At 24.8% G+C, this 22,506-nt stretch overlaps 1 protein-coding gene across 3 annotated transcripts in view; it reads right to left on the reverse strand.

The window, feature by feature from the left end:
- Positions 1–1,082: 1,082 nt before the first annotated feature.
- The window catches only part of LOC129613266 (serine-rich adhesin for platelets), a 93,178-nt gene continuing 71,754 nt past the window's right edge, over positions 1,083–22,506 (reverse strand). Inside the window, exons 6-8 of one of the 3 annotated variants that reach the window (XM_055527253.1) lie at positions 10,024–10,111; positions 9,777–9,943; positions 1,083–4,745 (exon numbers count right to left, since the gene is read on the reverse strand). In XM_055527253.1, the coding sequence (XP_055383228.1) occupies positions 2,847–4,745; positions 9,777–9,943; positions 10,024–10,111 (2,154 nt within the window). In that variant the 3' untranslated portion in view covers positions 1,083–2,846. Of the gene's footprint in view, positions 4,746–9,776; positions 9,944–10,017; positions 10,112–22,506 lie in introns of all 3 variants that reach the window. The other 2 variants (XM_055527251.1, XM_055527254.1) reach the window with 2 other exon arrangements.

The following is a 22,506-nucleotide window of genomic DNA, read 5'->3' on the forward strand; positions in this document are numbered from 1 at the left end:
TTTTACATTTACATTTATCGTGCAATAATAATTCAAATTATTAAGAAAATAATTATAATATAATTAAATTTCTATACGATTATATAATGATGCGATGATAATAATTTATTGAGTATATGGAACGCGAACATTAAAAAAAAATTTGTTAAAAGAATATTAGTCAGATATTTCTGATGTTATATATACTATTATGAAAAAAATTCTGTTATACATTTTATTTAAAATAAGAATTCATATTATTATACATACATACGAGTACGTCGATCGATACATAAGAATCATTTTTTGTCTGAGCAATTGGAATTGAACAGGAATTGCCAGAAATTAAAAATGACATGTTTATAAATTGTATGTGTCCAATGAATAATGATTATTTAAAAGCAAAAATCATAATATTTTGCGGTATTAAAACCAGTATACAAAAATTAAATTACCTGCTTTTAATTATAACAAAAATCTAATACCTTTACATTGTCTTTGAAATCGGGAATAAACCTTTACTTTTTTTTTTAAATTCCACCTTACTCACTTTTAAATTGTACAGAATATTATTTCAAAAATTATCTAAGTTAGTGTAATTGCAGCACAATATGGTTTCGAATAATGCGCAACCGTTGGAAATCGTTATTTAAAGAAAATCCGATTAATAAGTCTATTCTTACCATATGTAATAGTATATCTTTCTCTGTTAATTGGGTGTTAATTTCCATAGAAAAGACAATTGAAGTTTTAGAATCTTGAAAAATTGAAAATTACAGCAGTTTAAGATTATTTTCTACATATACTTTTACACGGTGATTAAAAATTCAATTGAAATATTGTTAAATACTGTGAAAGGATCAAACAGTTTCATTCAAAATTTTATTTTTTTTTTAATAATTTACATAAAAAACAATAATTCTCGTAATATACCAGTATAACACAAATTATATTATATTTTATGTGTCAATAGATTCACGAATATATTGTTATATAATTTACCTACCTATTATGATATAATAATAAAATTATGTATGTGTATGTATACAAGTAAATGTGTATATACATATATTATGTATATGAGTATAGTTATTTTTATTGTACATATTTTTGTGGTAATTATTATATAATATTTTAATTTTGTTATTTCGAAAAATTTTATGTAGAAAATATTCAATTTTTATTTTTTTTAAATTTGTTATTTTGAAAAGTTGAGGTTAGGATTTTTTTATTTTGTATTTGAATTCGAAAAACAAAAGAATTATAATTTTTATTTTCTATTTTCATTTTCTATTTTCCTACAGAGTTTATCAATGAATTATTGGTTTAATTTAATTTTATTACAATATTTTTATTTTATAATTGGTAATATTTTTTGTTTTTTTTTTTTTTAATTCTGTTTGTTAATTTCTATTTTCGGTATATTTTTTTCAGTTATAATTTAATTATTATTAAATCTTTACCAAAATAAAATTATTGAACATTTGAATTAAAGTGAAAAATATTTTATAATTCATAAAAATGTGAAATTTTTTTGATTTTGCTTTTATGGCTTCTTTTTTTGTTTTTATGTTTGGAAAATATATTTTAAATAATTTTTATACTACATGATTGAGGTTATTATTTTATTAGCAAATCTTTGAAAAAAATTTTTATTGGTACGACTAATGATACGAAATTAAATTACCAAAATCGATTATAACACCATAAAGTCCGTAAAGGGTTAATTGCAATTTTACATTAGTCGTAACTGTTTAGAGGACTGAAATTTTAAACACAATTTTTCATGGATTTTCCTCTTTCGTTCATAAACATGAGATGTAGTTTCTCTTTGAACTTCAATTTTCTTATTTTGGCCACTAGGTAAAAGAGTATTTGAGAAATTGAGAATGAGAAAATATTGTAGGGATATTAATTTGAAAAAATATATTAATCCTTACAATAAATGAGATAATATTGTAGTGAAATTACCTGGAATAAATATTTTTTTTTTAGAGTTACTTGTGGTGTTTCATTTAATTTTCGGCCTCATATGTACATACATTTAGGTTTCTTAATTCAGAGAAATTTATTTTCAATTAATATGTGAATTTCAAACTTGATGTTTTTTTCTTATTTATTATAAAATTTATTTTATTGCTGTGTTGATAATAGTCACGAGATTAACAATGACTTTTAACTGATCAAAACCTCAATCATAATATCGCATTCATATTTAAAACATTGATTTTGAATAATATTTCCAAAAACAAAACAAAAAATTAACCCACTTTTCCCAATGTACCAATATTGACACGTAATAGAAAATTACGTCGGATAAAATTGCTTTAAAAAAGTGTGCAAAAAGCAAAATTATTCAATGTAACTTAAAAGTCTTTACCAGTATTTAGTACAGTGGGAAGAAGTGGGTTAAATAAAAAGTGCTGTTAATCAAAAATCAATTGTAGTAAAAAAAATTATGTTTACAATTCAATTTAAAAACCAAATTAATTTTTTTAATTTTTCTAATATTTTTTTTTTTTAATTTTTTTTTTCTATAATTTTTTTCGTATAATTTTTTTTTTTATAGATTACAATAATTTTTCTTTTTGTATTTTAATTAATTTTATTAATTTTTTTCTTAAAAATTTAATATTCATTTTTATAGTTTCTTAGTTTTTATATTAACTTGTCACATCACACATTTGTTGGTTTTCTTTTTTTTTTTTTTTTTAATTTTTTTTTTTTAAATTATATTTATATATTTAATTATTAATAAAATATATTATAATTAATTATAAATTAAATTAATTTAATTTTTTTTTATTTTATTTTTTTTTTTAATTTTTTTTTATTTAATTAATAAATTAACCATTAATATTTTGGCATTAACTTGAACCATTAACAGCAACTAATGTAGCTGTTGTACCATTTTGTGTACCACCAATACCATTTTGATGTATCTGTTGTTTGTGTTCATCAATAATATTATTATGATGATCACCATTTAATAAATTTTTAATATCATTTAAATTATTGGTATCAATTCCACAATTATCGCTATTAATAGAATTTTTCATTATTTCTTCATTATTACAATTTCCTATTAAATCACCAGTTGTTGTAGCTGGTATTATTGTTGTTGTTGTTGTTGATGTTGTTAAATTATTTATTGTATCTAATGGTGGTGGTGGTGGTAATGAATCCAATTGTGAATTTTCCATTAATATAATGTCATTCATTTGTATTATTTCTTCTGTTGATGGCGGATCTGGTAAACTTAATATACTATCAAAACCATTTTCATGACCGACTCCATTTGATGATAATATAATTGTTCTATCTGTATCTGTATTATTATCATTTATATTACCATTCATTTTTTTATCATCATTTAAAATTATAGTTTCATCTTTATTACTATTTAAATCAATATCATTATCACTATCATTATCATGATTGTGAATTATTCCATTTTGTTTTTCGTAATGTCCATTTGTTAAAGTTGTATTATTACTGTTATTATTATTGTTATGTTGTTGATGATGTTGATGGTCATCAAGTCCATTTTCTTGATGAATTATTTTTTTTCCTGTTTTTTCTCCTTTTATATTTTCATCCTCTTCTTTGTCTAATTTTTTATCATTTTCTAATTTGACTATTTCAGATTCTGTTGCTGATGTTTTTGAACTATTTTTAATGTCATTTTCGTTATATCTATTATTGGTTTCATCTTTAGATTTCTCTTTATATTCATCTTCATCTTTATTACTGTTGGTAAAAATGGCGGTGGTAGGTGATGAAGAAGTCTTATCATTATTAAATTGAGGTGGTGGCGGTGGTAAAGATTCATTTGTTTCAATTGTTTCAGTATTATTTTTAGTTGTTGTTAGATTTTCTGTTTCATTTTCTGGATTTTTTATTGATTCGTTATCAATTTGATTAGATTTTTTTACATCTTTATCTTCTTCTTGTTTAGATTTGTCCTCTTTTTTATTGTTATCATTTTCTAAATTTACACTATTTTCCTTGTTTTCAATATCATTTTTTTCTTCATTCAGTTTTATAGTATCAATTTTTTCATCACTATTATTTGTAATTTCTTTTTCAATATTATCGGTATTGCATTCAGTATCATTACTCTTGTAATTTTTACCGGAATTTTTTTGATTTCCTGTAAATTTTTCAGATCCTTTATTTGTGGTATGTTTACCATTATCGGAATCATTAGAACATTCTCGTGAACATGGTGATGTTTCAGTGTCACAATTATCACCAAAATCATTTTCTGATTTATCTTTTATTGAATCTAAACTATCCGATGATACTTTTTGTTTTGGTGATGTTGGATTATATACTTTTGCTTCAGCTGTATATAATTCTTGTTTACCATAATTATATCCCTTATTTGAATCATTTGACGATGAACTTAAATCAGATTGTGATAGTCCAGTTTTTGAAATACCAATATTTATACCACGTTCTTCTAATTCAAAATTTGCTTCATCTAATTCAGATATTGTTGCTGATTTTGCAATTGGTGGATTATCATTATCAAAATTATCTGATGGTGGTTGATGTATTTGAACTTCTTCATGATTTTTTGGTGATGGCTTTGATTTATCACCATCAAGTGAACATGCTTTTTGTCCAATATGATTTTCTTTATATGGACTATTTGGTACACCGGTTGTATCAGCACCTCTAGCAACTTCAACAACAAATACACCATCTTTATCTGATGAATTATAATGCATTTTTGTTTCACGTGCATCACGAGAAATGTCCTAGAATATAGAAGAAAAATATATTAACAATAAGTTTTTTTTTGGCACCTTTACAAAATATTTTTCACCTTTATAGAATAAAAAAAAATATTTTTTTGTTTTAAAGCAAAGCAAATAATTTTTTTAATAATAAAAAAATTTTTCTTGCATTTGATGGTGAATATGTGAATTTAAAAAACAAAAAATTTTGTTAAGCAAATTTTAGTTGACATTTTGAATGTTATTAGTGAATGCTTTCTTATGTTTAATGACTTGATAATTCGCTATAAAGTGAACTTTTAAATTATTAAATGGGAAAGGTGTAAAATTTTTTTAGCGTTATATTGCAATTTATAAGTTAAAATACTTTATAGTATGAAAATGTGGTGGTAACTAAAATAAAATATATAATTTTAATCGAATAGCCAAGCTTTTTAGTGCTACTCATGAATTAATATCTACGTCAATGTATGAATGTTTGAATTAGGAATTATTCATGTCTTCCAATGGGGTATATTTTGAATTTAAAATTAAAAATACAATAGTTCCTTTGAATAGTCCAAAATATTTAATATACATTCAACAAGGTTCGGCACAGGCCACATACATTTCTTTGAAGAATACAGGAAAATAAACATGATCTTATTTGTGGACATAAGTGTAGCTTGTTCCAATAATTCAAATCCTGAAAATTTTTCAATCAATTCATACCCTAAATATTCCTATTTAGGGTACTTAATATCCGTATTTAGGATATTGTTGAATAGTTAAGTATAAGACGGAGTTTGCTAAAGCCAAGTGTGTTACACAGGAATCTAGCACATATTTACACAGTATCTTAGGCACAATCTTGCGCTCTTTTTATACATCTCGAATATTTAAATAGCATCCCAGTAGGATAGTAGGCTCTCTGTGGGCAAAAATATTTTATTTGATTTAAAAACTAGCATGATATATGAACTTTTATTTCTTTCGTATCTAAAACCAATTTCAAAAGCACTAAGAGAAAATTATCCACTGCTAAAATAGTTCTAAAGCTTTTTCCTTTAAAACAAGCTGTAAAAACCATAAATTATTTTTATATTTAAATTTTCATCAAACTTTTCAATACTTCCTTCTCTCTTTCTCTGCTACATATTACGTAAGAAAAATTCTTGTAGAGAAAATGCCGACTATAGACTATTCTAGACAAAACTAATTTTCTGGTTGTAGTTTTTATGTGACCTTTTTAATGAAAAACAAAAAAAAAAAAAAAACTTTTGTCTTTTTTTTGTTCTTTCCTTTTTCTATTTAAAGGACGCAAACTAAAAAGGATATCAAAACTATTTTATTAATTACAGACACATTAAAAATGAAAGAAAATTTCTTTTGTCTAAAGGATATTGTGGAATCGAGACTCACTCAAATTTAAAAAAGAAAATGAAAAACGAAAAAAAGGAAAACAAAGGGTGAAAAAAATTGTGCTGACGGCTATTTTTACACTTTTGCAATAGGAAGGAGACAAAACATTTTATTAAGAAAAAAAAAGAAAAGGAGGCAGATGAGGAGGGAAAGAGAGATTAAGGAGCTCATCAGCTTTTAGAAATTTTTGCTTATTTGCAAAAAAAAACATTTTTCTGTTCAATTATGGTTTATAAAAAGATAATTTAGAATAAAATGGAAGAGGCAAAAAAAAAAAACATCATTGCAGAGCAATAAAAGAGCAAAATGCAAGCCAATTGAGGAAATGATTTTTTTTTTTTGTGAAAAAAAATTACGTTTTAATTTTTTTCTGCAATCTTGCATGATAATTTTAAAATTTTTCATGGTTTGTCAATCACATTTGCAATGATTAACACATTTTAAAATTGAATGACGGGAAAATGTTTATGGGCATTCTAATGATTTGCAAATTCCACAGACATTTTCAATGTATCCATTTTAAATGATTACTTATGATCCTCAACATAATAGTATGCCAATGTATACGAACCAATGTTTGCACAATATGCTTTGAAAATTATTCAAATTTTATAATGGTATTTTTTACAGAATGAACGAATTTAAGATTTTATAACGTGATAACGTAGGGTAAATGTGAACACCGCATACAGGATCAGCTTCATTATCCAAAAATTTTTAGTTATATGCATTATATATTAAGTTATAGACATATTTGATTATATTGTATATTCACCATGATTGTAAAAATTTTATAGCAGAAAATTTGCTATAAATACGCTAGAGCATTAAAAGACCTAGTTCTGGAAAGCAAATACAATATTAATTTTATAAGAATGGAAAAATTGTAGTACCCATCTGAGATTCCTTAATAAAACACTTAAAACCTGCATGGGAAACAGGTGAAAATCGAAGAATTTTGATGAATTCGGTGGAACGAAATGTTGTCTTTCTGCAATATACTCATTTGCTTTTTGCAATAAAATTCAATTTTGCACAAAAGTAAATATTGAAAAACACTGTTTGATTTCTCTGAATTAAATTTTTTTTTTCTTTATTTAAAAGAATATTGCCTGTATCGTATGCACTAATGCACTATGTAGCTTCTATATTGTTCTTAAATTTATTTAACTGAATATCAAATCATTTCAAGGAAATTTTCATTATCAAGAGAATCCCGTTTTTAATTTTTCTTTAATATCTGAAATTTATAACTAGAAAGAGAATGAAATTTTTTTTGTCAATCAAAATTTCAAAAATTTCAGATAAATTAAGATCTCAGAAGACTATGCAGAAGCAAGAAAACCAAATTAAATTTTGTGTCAGTTTTTAATATCAAATGTAAGACAAAAAATAGCACAGCTCTTCTATTTCAATTCTTTTTATTATTGAATAGGATTCTACAATTTCAAGTGGAAATTGAATTTCATTAAATTTGCAATTTTGGTAAAATGAAATATTCTGGGAAATCATTTATCAAAAATTTTACAAAAACAAAAACTGTTGGTTTCAAATTGATAAAAAAGTGGAGGAATCAAAATCGATTGAAAATGTTATTCCCAATTTTTATAAATGAAAAATAAAAAATAATTTATTTATTTTTTAGTTTTCTCTTAAAAAATGAGTAAATATTGTTGTTACTCTATAAATAAGAATATTTTGCCATATTACACTTCATAAGGTATGGACACGTTTTGAACTTATTTAGTTTATTCAATTTGCACGGTATCTATGGAAGAGATTGCGATGTTTACTAATCTTACACTAGATAAGTGATTTTGACTTCAAATTTTTGTATTACGATATTTTCTAGTTCAGTTAAATCTACTTTTTATTAAGATTTTTCGGTAGCTTATGACAGTTAAATCCTTAAATTACTAATATTTAGTCGAATACTAGTGACGACTAAAACATATTCGAAAATTATACTCAAGTTAATGTAAAAATATGTATAAAACGATTCCACACGAACGTACGGTCTATATTTTTATTTCACTCTATTTCATTTGATTAAAATTTGGCATACATATTTAGTACAACATAATATTCTTAATTGTATGAGAGAAAATGAAAAATGGTACAAACTAAATGGTTAGAGAAACAGAAGAATTCCTTAATGTTTATAATTTTAAATTAAATTTCAAGGAATTCTTTCATTTTGATTGATTTAATTTTATTTCAATTTTGAAACAATTTTCCAAAATAAAATTTGCTTTTATGCAAAACGATCGTCCTTTTGTCAATATGTACCGTAATCCAATTTTATTTTCTAAGATTTTAGACTAATAAAAATAATTGAATTTTAGTACCTACAATGGTTGCTACAACGCTAGTTTTTATAGGATTGTTCCAGCAGAGCAATAGTGATGAGTAGTAGGTATTTCATTAGTGAAACGAAAATATTGTTAACCCCTAAAAATATGCAAAATTTTAAATAGCTAGGCAGTTAGGACGATTGCTAAGATCTTCTTTTTTGATTAAGGGAGCCAGTTTAAGTAGCGATTAGGAAATGTGCTTCCTATTAAACCATCTTTTTTTTTTCTTTTTTGTGTTCTCCTTATTTTCGGAATCAATAAATTATTTATTAAAGTAAGGATAGCAAAAACAGAAAAAAAAGTTAAAAAAAGAAATTTTGTGTGTAGATTGTAAAATTTTGTTTTTTCTTTAAAATTCCAGGATTTTGGGTAAGAATCAGTAGATTCATTTAATTTTACTTTGATGTGGTCTTAAAAGTTTTGAGCTTTCATTTAAAAAAAAAAATTAAGACAAAAATTAGTACGTCAATTTTTCGCTTCATTTAGAAAATTTTTAAATTCACTTATCAAGTTCAGATTTTTTACTTTTCTTGGAATAAAATTTGGAATTTTATTTTTCATGAAAAATAATTTTACGAAAGTTTTAGTATTAGTTTTTAAGGATTGATTAAAGTTCAATGTTGCCTCTTTAATTTGACTTTTTTATATCCGCTTAAATATCATGCGGAGGCATATTCAATATGTAACACCAGGAATTGTCGAACCCATACAGTATATCTATTCTTGTTCAGGATCGAATTATTAGTCGATTTAATCGCGTCCGTCCATTTACTACTGCCTTAGTTGTTGACACGTTCATTTGAAGGATGCTTATTTTTCATTTCAGCAAATAAGTTCCATTATTTTTAATGTTAATAAGAGATTTCGGTTCACGTTTACAAATATTCCTCTTTAGCAAATATGGACTCCCTACTTTTATCAAATATTATAACACTTTTAGAAAATATCGAATTGAATACTTTTGTTCAGTGAATTGTTTGAAAAGAGACTCTTCAAAAACGTTCTCAGATTTTATAACGTGTTCCAGGGATCCGTTCCATATTTTGTGTATTTTTGCAGAGAAAAAGGTCATACAATAGAAATTTTACAAAAAAAAAAAATCAACCAAATATAATTTTTTGTTTAAAAAATCTGATTAAACCTTTTTAACTCTAGAGTGCACCGAATAAAAATGGTAAAGTATTAAACTTTTTTTTTGATAAATTAATAAAGCCACTTTTCGAAAAGAACAAAAAAAAAGCGGTAAACAAACGGCTATGTTTTTATTTTGGATTTTTTTTTTTTTGTGTGAACTTACGTTCCTTTCTTCGGTTTCAACAATTAGATGGTTGTTTTTCAAAGTCATTGTTATTACGGATCCATTTGCCCCACAATTATTATTATTAGCATTATTTATGGCAACACCACCGCCTCCACTACCACCAGTACAATGATTGGCCATTATTTTTCCGCTATTTAAACCAGCTGAATTTATTAGGATAATTATAATTTATTATGCAAAACAAGAAACAAAAAAAAAAATTATTTTTCATTATTACCGTTACCGTTAGCAACCCCATCTAAATCGGTTGCATTCGTGTCAAGTGTATCATTACTACGATTTAATGTATAGCCAGATTCTGTTGTTCGCAACTGAAAAAAAAATTTGAGAAAAAAAAAACAGAATAGAAAAAAAATAATAAAAATTAAAATAAAATTTATGGATTTGTTTTTTTTTTTTTTTTTTGAGTTTTTTTTTTTTTTTTTAAAGGGATTTAAAAACTTGACAATGGTTTAAAAAAAGAAAGCATAAGAATAAGCAGTAAATAAAAAATTAATATTATAGTAATGATTTTAATAAACATGGAACATGGAATATGAGAAAAAAATTTCATTATATGAAATGAAAAAATTAAAAAAGGAAAAAATGAAATGAAAAAAAAACAAAAACAAAAATGCAACAATGCAAAAATTTTGAAATTGACAAAAAGGAAAATAATTAGATAAACATGACAGAAACGGTGAACATGAAACATCAAACAATGACATTTGAAATAAAATGGCGATTTACATATAAAAATTATATTGTATTATGTAAGTAAGTATGTAGTATAATATATATTTGAATAACTATTGAATATACATACATATAATTTGATTATATAAAGTGCTATGTATATATGTTTATGATAATAAAGAATAAAATACATAAATATTTAAAATTATGTACAATTATTATAGATAATGTAAAGATATGACGGCTAGAATGACAGAAGTAAAAAATATTAGAATAATGGAAACACCTTAAACATAATGAATGCATACAGAAAATATTAAAAGTTTTCGGAACCTGGTTATATTATTATTATTGAAATTAATTTAAGAAGTAATTCAAAAATAATTTATAGTGTAGACGTTATTATATTTAAAATTAAGGATATATTAAACATGTTATGTCAAATATGTAAAATTTACTTCTAACTGAATATATTATTGTTCAGTAAGTCTATAAGTGATGTGTGGAATATAGCGTCGTATAACGGACAGGCTCAGTTCTTGAATATTGTAAAAATTTTAAAATAATCAACAACTTGTTCATCAATGAGAAATGAGCTCCTTCCGTTCATAAAAAAAAATTAAGATTACGGTATGTTATCCACGATTACGGTAAAAATATCCACGATACGAGGGTACATTTGCCAACTTAAATTTTCATAATCTGTATTTTGTATGCCTTAAGGCCAAAACCCATAAGATTTTCTCTATTATATTACCTAATTATACCGTTAAAAGCAACGAATGGACAACTTGATATCTTCATTAAAACATGCGGTTGCGATTAGAACAGTTTTCTACATGTGCTCTACTTGTGCAATTTGTTTACTTTAACTGGAACTATAATGTGAAATTTTGTCACATTAAGCTGACAATTATACTGACAATGGTCAATATTATTTTACTAGATGAATACTTATAAACTTCAAAAATATTCCTTCGCTGATGTTACTGAGTGGTAAAATGACAAGCAAACTGCGATTGTACATAAATTGAGAAAATTTTATATTTAACGATGAACGTAACGTGAAGATGAATACATGGAATCGTGTGCGTATTGATAATGCAAAATGTTGCCCTTCTGTGGTATCTTAGTCGTGTTGATTTCGAACATTTACATACATATGTATATCGTTTTACATATTAAGATAAAATTATAGATGTTAAGTAAAATTTAAGAGGGACGAGACAGTCATATTTCATTTTCCTCATTTTCAAAATAAGCATTTGCTCAAAATATGAAATTAAAAACAGTTATGGTAAAAGTGTAAAATTAAATTTTATATAATTTGAAAATAAAAGGAATATTATGTCGAGATTAAATTTTATTTTTTTGGATAATAAAAAAAAAACAAATAAAACATTTATTTTGACAACAATGACACCATGAAACCAAAAGAGTAATATGAGAAAGAGCAGAAAATTGAATGACACATAAAAAGGAAAGTCACATGGCCATAAGTAATTTACCATTAAAAATAATAAATTGCGGTTAAAAATTTATTGTAATAAAAAATGAAATGGTATTAAAAAAGAAAATCATATGATAAAAAAAATTTTTATTATTACAAAAGTTCCACCAAAAATGTCAAAATTTTTTTTTAAATGTCTCCCCAAATTAAAATAAAAAGTTCAGAAAAAAAAGAAAGGGAAACATTAACATTTAATTTCGAAATTGTTAGGTCAAAGAATGATTTTTAGTTTTTTTTTTGCCCGTTCTTCCTTTAAATTAAAATTTCATTCAAATTAATCATAATTTTAGTTAAAAATACTGCAAATGATATAGGCAACTTTTGTACAATGGAAACGTTACGTTGCAAGCAGAATATTTTTGGGATTCTTTGCCCATAGCCATCAAAACAAATTAAACAGAACGTCTTAATATTATAATTAAAAATTTTTTCAATTAATATTGAATGCAATAAATTTGAAAGTGCAAGTATATACATTAACATGAGTAATAGAGACACCCACTGAAAAACTCCTAAAACAATCCACTACATAATATTATATTTACAATCGCAGGTCGCAAATAATACGCCGCTCGTAAATATCATTTTGCAAAAGCAGTGTGTTCAAAATGTTCATAAATTACAAATATATTTCCAAACTAGCCAATCTAGTGGACTGTATGTAAAAATATACTGAAATTTGGTAAATATAGCATTTCATAGAAACAAAAGGTAATAATGTTTTGCATGAGTTTTATCAAGAATTGCTGTGGCAAGGTTCCAGATATATAAAAACTATTGAAATTCTTTTATCCGTAACATCTTTCTTTCTAAATGGAAATACTGTTAATGCATTTTCTCTCTAGCTTATTTCAAAAAATTATTCTTCAAATTTGTCATGCTACGCAGTTATTTCTTCTGGTTCCAGCAATTCATTCGTCAGTCTTTTCATTCGTCGAAAGAGAATTCTCAATTTTACTTTTCACTTGGTAGACAAGGCAAAAAAAAATGTGATTAGGAAATTGGGACCAAGGCTTCATTATCGAGCAGAAGTCGCTTCTGTCTGTGAGATAAAAGAGAACCTATATGGTTTAAGTGGAATCTTTTAGAAGTAATATTAATTTCAATTTAAGTAAGAGACGGCTAATGTAAAATAGATCCTATGTAAAGACAGCCATAGACAATGGTATTTCAGTATGTTGCAAATTTTAAAAATTCGGAAATTTTTTCGATCATATTCGATTATGTTTTAATAAGAAGTATCGATTTGGTTGTAGAAACATTTTTTTTATTGAATAAGTGTAATTATTTCGTGTTGTTAACCTTTAGGTAAGAGCAAAATATTGCATATATTAAATCAAAGCACATACATACATACTTAACCGTACTCATAGAAAAAATAGCAATAAAAAATGGCTCCTTTTAAAACATAAAATACAAAAAACCAACATATAAGGTCAGTAACACCTTATTTTACTATACATGATATAGGTATGCATATATATTTCAAAATATTCCCTTATATTTCAGGTGAATTATTACTATATGCAATACATGTATACAATATCATTACTATTACTTATGTTGCAGTGTTGTTTATTATACAATCTATGTACAATATTAAAAGTAGCCGTATAAAGTATGGCTACTTGAAAGCATAAAATATTATTTTGGACATGTTCCAAAAATAACAATATTCATTGTTATTATAGAAAAAAAATACACTCTAACATCTTTACTAAAAACAAAATATACATAACATATATATACGTATGCATATATATTTGTCCACCAAGTAAAATACTTTTGTATCTATTATGGATTAAAATATTGTAGCAGAGTGAAATTAATGTTGTGTTTCACAGAAAAAAATTTTTATTCAATATGTTGAAGGGGTTCTTAATATAATAAAAATTTGTAACGAGTCGTGTTCATATTTTGCTAAATTTTGCGCTTTTGAATATTTTTGAGTTTTTTAATTTTGAAAATAAAAACAAGGTTACAAAAAGTTTTAAGAGAAAGCTGTTAAGAAAAAAACAAGAAATTGCTTTGCTTAGTGTATCAGGTTACAAAAATTTCTTTGCTAACTGAAACGGTAACTTAATCATTACGAGTATAAAAAAACAGTGAAAACTAATTCTTGACACGAATAATTTCGCGGGTTCACTTAAATCTAACATTTATCAACCCTGTAAAAATGAAAAAACTTTTTCGATTATATGTGAGTAAAAGTTTATTAAATTAGACAGGAAAATTCGCAACATTAATTGCAGGTACGTATTGCGTTGCGTGATATTATTCATGATAACGAAAAAAATAGGCCTATGTCCAATTTACAACGATTAAAATTAATATTTGATATTGCGGTGGTATTTAGATTTCACCTTTATTATGTAAATTTCTTATTTCAATATAAAGTACTTAGAATAGTCATGCTCATAAAGTCATGTAATAATTGACTTGCTACACAACACAAAGGTTATCGATCTCGTATCTCATAAGAAGTTAAATAAGAATTTTCTTAATTAATTTCAAGTAATTATAAAACATTTCATTATTTTCACACTGCATAAATTTCATGTCAGCGGTATATACACAAATTATATAGGTGTTAACATTATGGTATTTTACTTGTCCGAAGTAGTAGAACTGAATACTTTTGCACCATAAACATACACAGATAATATTTAAATAAACATATCAGGTTATAGTGTCCTTTAGATAAAAGCTAGACATAAAGAAAATTATTTATATAACATGTAGATAGGTACATGAAAAAGGTAAGTACATGGATTTTTGCCAAATATATTTAAAAAAATAAAATAATAAGAAAAAAATTGAGAATCATAAAAGCTATGTTATTTTCATATAGCTATAATCATTTTTTTTTTATTTCATTTTCTTTTCTATAGCAAATATGTGTTTCAATATTAAGTTTTGGTATAATACCAAATTCAGTATTCTTATATAATGGAGTCGGATCGAACCATAATGTTTTGTAAAATAGTACTTTTCCTTTAAACAATTGAGTAAGTAGAAAGTAATGTACTAGCTACCTACATATTTGAATTATTTTTATTAAGATATATTTCAAAAAATTGCATACATTTAGGATGAGCAAAAAAAAACAAAATTAAGAAAAGCGCTAATTGAGTTGGTTAAATTGATGACTTGGCATTTATCGTTAGTATTTTGCTTATTTAGAAATGTGAAAATGCTTACAGTTTTTGAAATACAAAAGCCCAGAAAAGTCAAATTTTCCGAATTTCAAGAGGCAGTAATATGAAAGTGAGTTGAAGTGGAAGAAAATTGTCTTCTAACGAAATAAATCATTATTTGAATTTAGAAGCTGTTTAAATTTCAGGCTTCTTCAACTTTCCGTTTAGCAGAAAACCGATAATTATTATACAATAACGGTTAATTTCAATTACCATCTTATTATTGTGATATTTGCCTATATTGCGTGCCTATATTGTAGCTCTCAGAGTAAATACGTAAAAATTTATAGGTAAATATCGTCTTCTACAAAATTGAATTTCTGTTAATTAAAAATCAATTTGTGTATAAAATTTCAGCTTTCTAAATTAAAAGGTGTAAAAATTTTGAAAACAGACACACGGACGGTCGGAAGGACGGACTGACAGAGTGAAACTAATAAATACTATTCTCTAATTTTTTTTTTTGGAAAAGTACTAAGAATGTCCTTGTTGTATTTTATATTAAGTGTCAAAAAAATATATATTTAAGTATTTTTGTTGTTTTGTTTTTCTTATTTTTATTTTTGACTCTTTTTAAGGATATTTAACGCCCACTATGGAAAAATTAACATTTTTAGCTTTGTTTTTTTTTACTTTTCCTTTTTCTTGTTGTTCCGTTCGTTCCTGTCTATGGTGATGAGACACAGAAAGAATGAATGGAAGAGCAAAATAAGTAAGGAAAACTAAAAAAAAAAAAAATATTAAAATACTATTTAGTTATCTGATGAATTCATTCAAGGATATGTAAGTGGTCTATAGAGGAAATCAGTTTCTCTAATAATATTATATATAAAATTTTTTATTTTGTTTATTTTCCCTTTGTTAGCTATTTTAATATAAAATATTATATACAAATATTATATATTTTGTTCAGTTTGTTTCAATATTCACTATATTCACTTACACCTCATTTAATATACATACATTAGGTACCATAGGTACATAGTTATAAGAAATATTATTGTCATGTTAATATTTTCCTCTATATTATTATCAGAGTAATGATATTGATTTAATTTTTGTTTGTTTTTTGTTGGCATCATTTTTATTCTGGTAAACTGTTCAGACAATACGGTGACATATTAATATATTTGAAAGAAATACAATAAAGCATATATGTACATAATATAATATTTGTATGTAGAAAGGAGCAAATGACTTCCGTTTAATGAAAGTAAGATAACAAAATATCGGAAAAAAGGAATAAATTATTATAAATATGAACAAATTATGATTTTATATTATGAGTACAAATATATATGGTACATAATATAATATATATACCAAGACCAATATATAATTGGCAAATGCATATCAATTTGGCAAAAATATTGAATAAAATCATTATTATATAGTTAAAAGGAAATAATTTTGTTTTTTTTTTTACTTTTCAGGGAGAAAACCTGGTGTATTTGACATTTACAGTTCAAGTTTGTAGATATTGAAGGTTTCATTAATCGTTAGAGAAGTTTGTATCCAATTCGTTTGGAATGACGTTGAATATTTACGACGAATTGATGATAACAATAATAGATACAGTAATTGCTATTTGTATATGCAAGCATTAAGAAAAAATTTTAGTAAAAATTAAAAGACGTACAAAAATTTAGGTTTTTTTTAACGCACTTCATGAGCCTTGCAAAATAATACGTTGATTTATTATTTATCAAACTTCACAGAGATTTTGAACTTCACAGAGAATTTTCAATCGCATTTCTAGAACTCCTCGATATTTCAATTCTGCTTATTATTTTAAAACAATTGAAAAACTTTTTTTTTTAATAAATTGGACTCAAAAAAGTGAATATGTACTCAAAATGAAGTAAAATCAATAACTATCCTTTAGGTCTTTTAGATATTTTAATGAAAATAGATTTTGGAATATAATAAGGTCGGTTATGTGCTAATCCCATCTACGTTTTTCTATACAAATGTAATGTATAAAATAATTTAATTGAGAATAATGTTATAGTAAAATAAAATATAAAATAAATTGTAAAATTTTGTTATGAATAACAGTAATAGTTGTATTTTCTTAAATCCTTACAACTATTTTGAAATTTTTCTAAAACCAGTCAAATAATAATGTAGGTCGATTCATGTTTTACAATAATAACATAATATTTTCAATTCTAATTGCTAATTCATTGTTGTTTTCAAATGAAAATAATAACCTATTGCATATTAAATTTATAAAATTTAACAAAAGTACATTAGACATAAATTTTTCTTCTTAATGTTATTTACTTGTTAAACTAAATTACTTTATTACAATGATATTAGTTTTGTAACAAAAAAGATTATTTGTGTGTGTAGATTTTCCAAATTAAATATAAACTGTCATATAATGTACACATATGTATATATTTATTTTTATCAACTTGTACGTGGTATTGCGTTCGCATCAAAATTTTATACATGTCAAGTTTTCACCGAAAATGTATTTTTCCATATTAGAGAAACATAGAGTAGCTGTCTCAGTCTGTGCTCATGTTTCTCGATATTATGCTTTAAGCAATTAAAAAGTTTACATGTGATAGTTAATTTTAATTATAGGAAGGATTGATTAACTTCCGGATTATGTTAGGTTTCAGGTATCGGACCTTTACTGCGATTTACTCTTATATTTCTCTTATAATCTGATAAAATTTTTGAAAATATGCCAGGTTACCAAGATTTTCGAGATAATTAGATATCAGTAAGTATTTGGGCCCTTGTTACAGGAATAAATTGCATGTTTATGGATAAAATTTTCCTGGTTACTAAAACATTGAATTCATAAATTTCCCAGGAATATCAGAGGTTAGAAACTGAAATTTTGCTAAAAGCCAATTATACATTTTTCGATAATATCTTAATTCTATTGACTTTCTAGTGAATTCGTATTTGAGAATGCATTTCTGAACTTAGAATCGAATTTTATTTTTTTTTAGATATATTTTGTTATATATTTAAGGTTACTATGTACCTTAGAATGGAAAATTAATCAGTGCTTATAGAAAATTTTCATATTTTTGCATTATCAAGAAAATATTCACTATTGCCGGTTATGTGCTGACCATATCAGCCATTTTTTTGTATACACATTATACTTAAATCAAATATTGTTAGTTGCATTTTATAATTTAATTATATCTCGGTTGTAAATGTACTCAAACATAAATGACTCTATATATATGTACTAATTTCACATAATATTAAGTAATATTTTTTATATAGATGCGAACTTTACACGTTCTTCTTTTTATTGAATAAAAAATTTAATATAAAAGTTTTGTTATTAAGTAAAATGGCAAAAAAGAAATTATATTATGCTTGTATTATTATGTAAGTTTGTATGTAGTTATGTACTTGGTTCACAATAGATACTCGAATGTAAGAAAAACTTGGTTATAATTGTGTTTTGTTTCAAGGAAGAAGAAAAAGAAGAAGAAAATTCCTTTTTTAATAAGTATATAAAATAATGAATTGTATAATATAATAATAAATTAATTACAAGGAAAATATGTTAGAAAATATCCTTTTTCTACTGCATTTCTCTTGTTTTAGGTGAACAAACATAATAACCCGCGTATGTATGTACATTTATAAAGTTCTCTTTATAATGAAAGACAAAAATGAATTGTCAACTTTTTTTTGCAGTATAAAACTAACTGATCAAACACAGCCATTTTTCATTTGTTATAATTAAGAAAAAAACACTAAAAAAAAATGTTTAGTTTTTGGTTTTTTATTGAATTGAATTATATTGTATAAAATATACTTTAGAAAATTATCCTTATGTTACACTACAATGGACAAAACAAACTTCTATAGAACAGTGAGTTGAATTTCAATTTGTAATGAAGTTTTTCGTTTTTGTAATGAACTTTTTATTCGAAATGAGTTTTTCTTTATTGCATCAAGTTCTTTTTATAGCACAAACTTTTGTATTGTATTGTTAATAGACTTTTTTTTTTAATATTATAAGTATTTTTTTTTATTAAGTGGTACAATAATATTATTACATGACACTATCATAAATTAGAAATAGCTAAAATTATTTGTATTGTGAAATTGGTGAAAATTTTCGTGAATCATAACTTCTTTATGCAATAAATTAATATTGTATTGCGCTAACAAGTTGAAATTATCACACGGGACTTCTAATTTTTAATAAATTTTGGTTCACTTGCAACTTATAATTACGTTTTATCATAGATTTTTTATGTTAGAACTCTGTTAAACTTGAAATTGATATTAATATAATTAGTTATACGAGTACTAATTAACCCTTACTTGCTCATGATTTTACTGATTTCAATGAAATTCTAAAATTTTAAAAATTTTCATCTCACGATTATTTTTTGTGAAAATCGTAAGTAGCAGCAAGGTAGATCGTAGAATTGTGAAATAATCTCAAAAACTTTCCAATACCACATTAAGAGTTAAAATGCAAGAAAATATTATAGCAAATAAAATTGGAAATTAATAAAAAAAAATTCTCCAGAAATTTCACATGGAAATGAATTAGTTCTCTTGTCGGAATTTGTCTAAGTGGAAATTTTGCTAAAATTCAAAATAACTAAATTATTTTACTTATAACAAAAATAAGAAGTAACAGTGTTTTGAAATTTAGAATGGAATATCCTACAAAATCATATTTTCAATTTGTCTTTAAAGCAGACTGAATTATGTTTGAAAAAGAAAATATTTGTTTTTGTTGAAATCAAAGTATTTCCATGTCTCTATCCAAAAAAATTTCAATTTTTCTATGCGAAATCTAACTATTCCATTGGAAATTTACAAAAACAAAGAGGATTCCAAACGTTTTAGTGGAAAATTAGCCCAAGAAATGAAATGGAATTTTCATACGGATGGTTCATTTTGAAAGTGACCTAAGTTCATTTCAAATAAAAAATTGAATATTATGCTGTTTGGGTTTAAAGTAACCAAAAATTTCACTTAACTGGTTATTTACTTTTTAATATACTTATATTCCTATTCAACAAATTGAAAATGGGCTTAGGACGCCATCAAAATAAACCATCCAATACGTCTTCCATAGATCTGTTTTACTCGAGTTTAGTTTTTCATTTGTGCAAAATTGTTCACATTTATCGCGACATCTACATTTTTATGTGTAGTTACTCATATTTTTGTGCATTTTATCAATTAATTACAAAAACCCAATTATAAGGGTATGTGATTAATTCTTTTTTCGCTCCAATTATTTACACAGACTCAACTAAATTTTAAACATTTTAGAAAAAACTTGTCATGTTGTTTTTTTTAGTTTAACCGTATACCTTGTGAATTGTGATAACATCACTAAAATTTGTACATTTTTTGTTTCCTCTAAAATAGTCATGTATGCATAATAATCATTTTCCATGTAAAAAAATCATATTGTTCTTTTTCTCATTTTTTCGATTTTTCACTTCAATATACGGTTCTAATCGTTTTGGTATACCAATATAAATTTACATAAAGAAAATATCTTGTATATGAATATATATACGATGTTAAAGTGATGACATTGAGTGGATTGAGTGTTATAGTAATGAATTTCTTATAATACTGCTAAGTTAATATGAATAGAATATTAATGCATGTTGATAATGTGTTATGTATATATAACCTAATACATACATATATATAGATTGGAATTCATTTGCAAATATAATATAACTCACAGTACATTAACTATAATATAGACTTCATTTGGGTATCATATAGAAAAAATTTGTAGACATTATAGTTGAAGTGATAATATGAAAAAGATAAGGCAGAAAATTATAATCATATACAGACGATTCCCCCTACAGCTTTATATATTTTTATAAAACACACTTCTTTTCTTTGAAATTATGTGTTTTTTACCGACAGTATTGTGTATACAATAGGTAGGTTATGTGATGGTAACAAATTTTGGATATCGAGTTTTCGATGGGAACGCACTTTTCCAGGGAAGTGTGTAAATAAACTATTTTTAGCAACCCGTCGGTTTGGTGGTCTGTCGGTCCGTCGGTATATTTGTAATTTTGTTTAATATTACATTAATTAAAAGGATATCTAAAAAAACGCCACAATTTAGACGCAAATCCGATTCAAATAAAATGTAATTTAATTTTAATTATTAAATAGGCTACGACTACGTTTAAGGTCACGATCCAATGGAAGGATCCAAACTTAAAATACAGTTTCAGTTCCGAACTAATAAATTGTATTCTCGACTAATGTTGTAGTGAAATACTAATACAAAATTGAAATATTGTCCGGAATTCATCCTCTCCCTCCATGCAAGAATGACAAGCGAGTTGAACATTCGAAAAACTAAGCAGCAAAATAATCATAACTTCAATTTAAAAATATGTGAAATATACCAGTGCATAAGAATATACCCATTTTATGATAAAATTTAAAATGGTGTTAACGTTATAATGTATGTAGGTATGTATATTTGTAGAAGGTGGAAGGAGTCTTTTAAACCTTTTCCATGTAACAGTGTTGTTCTTTTTTTTTGTTTTGTTTCTTGTTTTTTCATTTTATGTTCTTGTTTCCTTTAACCAATACATTTTTCCTTTAAATTCAATACATATGTACTCTTATGTAAGGTATAAATAATAAAGTCTGATGTTTAGGCGTGTTAAAAAAAAAAACAAAAAAAAATAAATTTTTTAACATGATAATAGGAAAAAAGTGTGAAAGCAAACCTCTTAGTGCATCTTATGGTATAATGACTATGGGCTTATCTAATCGTTGTATATAGTGTTAGTGGTTTTGTATTTTTTTTTTTTTTGGCCTTAGTTGAAAAGGGAAAAGCGCAAAATTTAATTTTAAAGAAGAAAAACTGGTAAATTCAGTTCACTTCAATTTCTTTTCTTGTTGCTTTTGTTGTTTTTTTTTCTCACTGTCTTTCACTGAATTAAATCTATTTGTATTATAAGGTATTCTTATGTATATGTGTTTCCTTAATAAACATATTGTGTTTAAAATCTCTAACGGAAAATCTTATGATTTTTCATTGAAAAAAGAAAGTGATTGGATATTGTATAAAGGCATATTTCGTGCGTATCAGAAATTTTACATGAAGGAATATGAAAAGAAATTTTACATGTTGTATCTGTTATAGTTTCACCTGTTTACCAATGATTCATAAATTGAGTTTAATTTAAAAAGATCAAATAGTTTAAAAGGTACGATTTCAAATATTGCTTTTATTTATGAAAAATAATTTTCATATTATTAATAATAATAACGAAATTGATAGGCTAGAGCACGTGTAAAGAAATTCTTTAAAAAT

The sequence above is a fragment of the Condylostylus longicornis genome, unplaced genomic scaffold (assembly GCF_029603195.1).
Source record: "Condylostylus longicornis isolate FDR11 unplaced genomic scaffold, ASM2960319v2 ptg000081l, whole genome shotgun sequence".
NCBI classification, from domain to species: Eukaryota; Metazoa; Arthropoda; class Insecta; order Diptera; family Dolichopodidae; genus Condylostylus; species Condylostylus longicornis.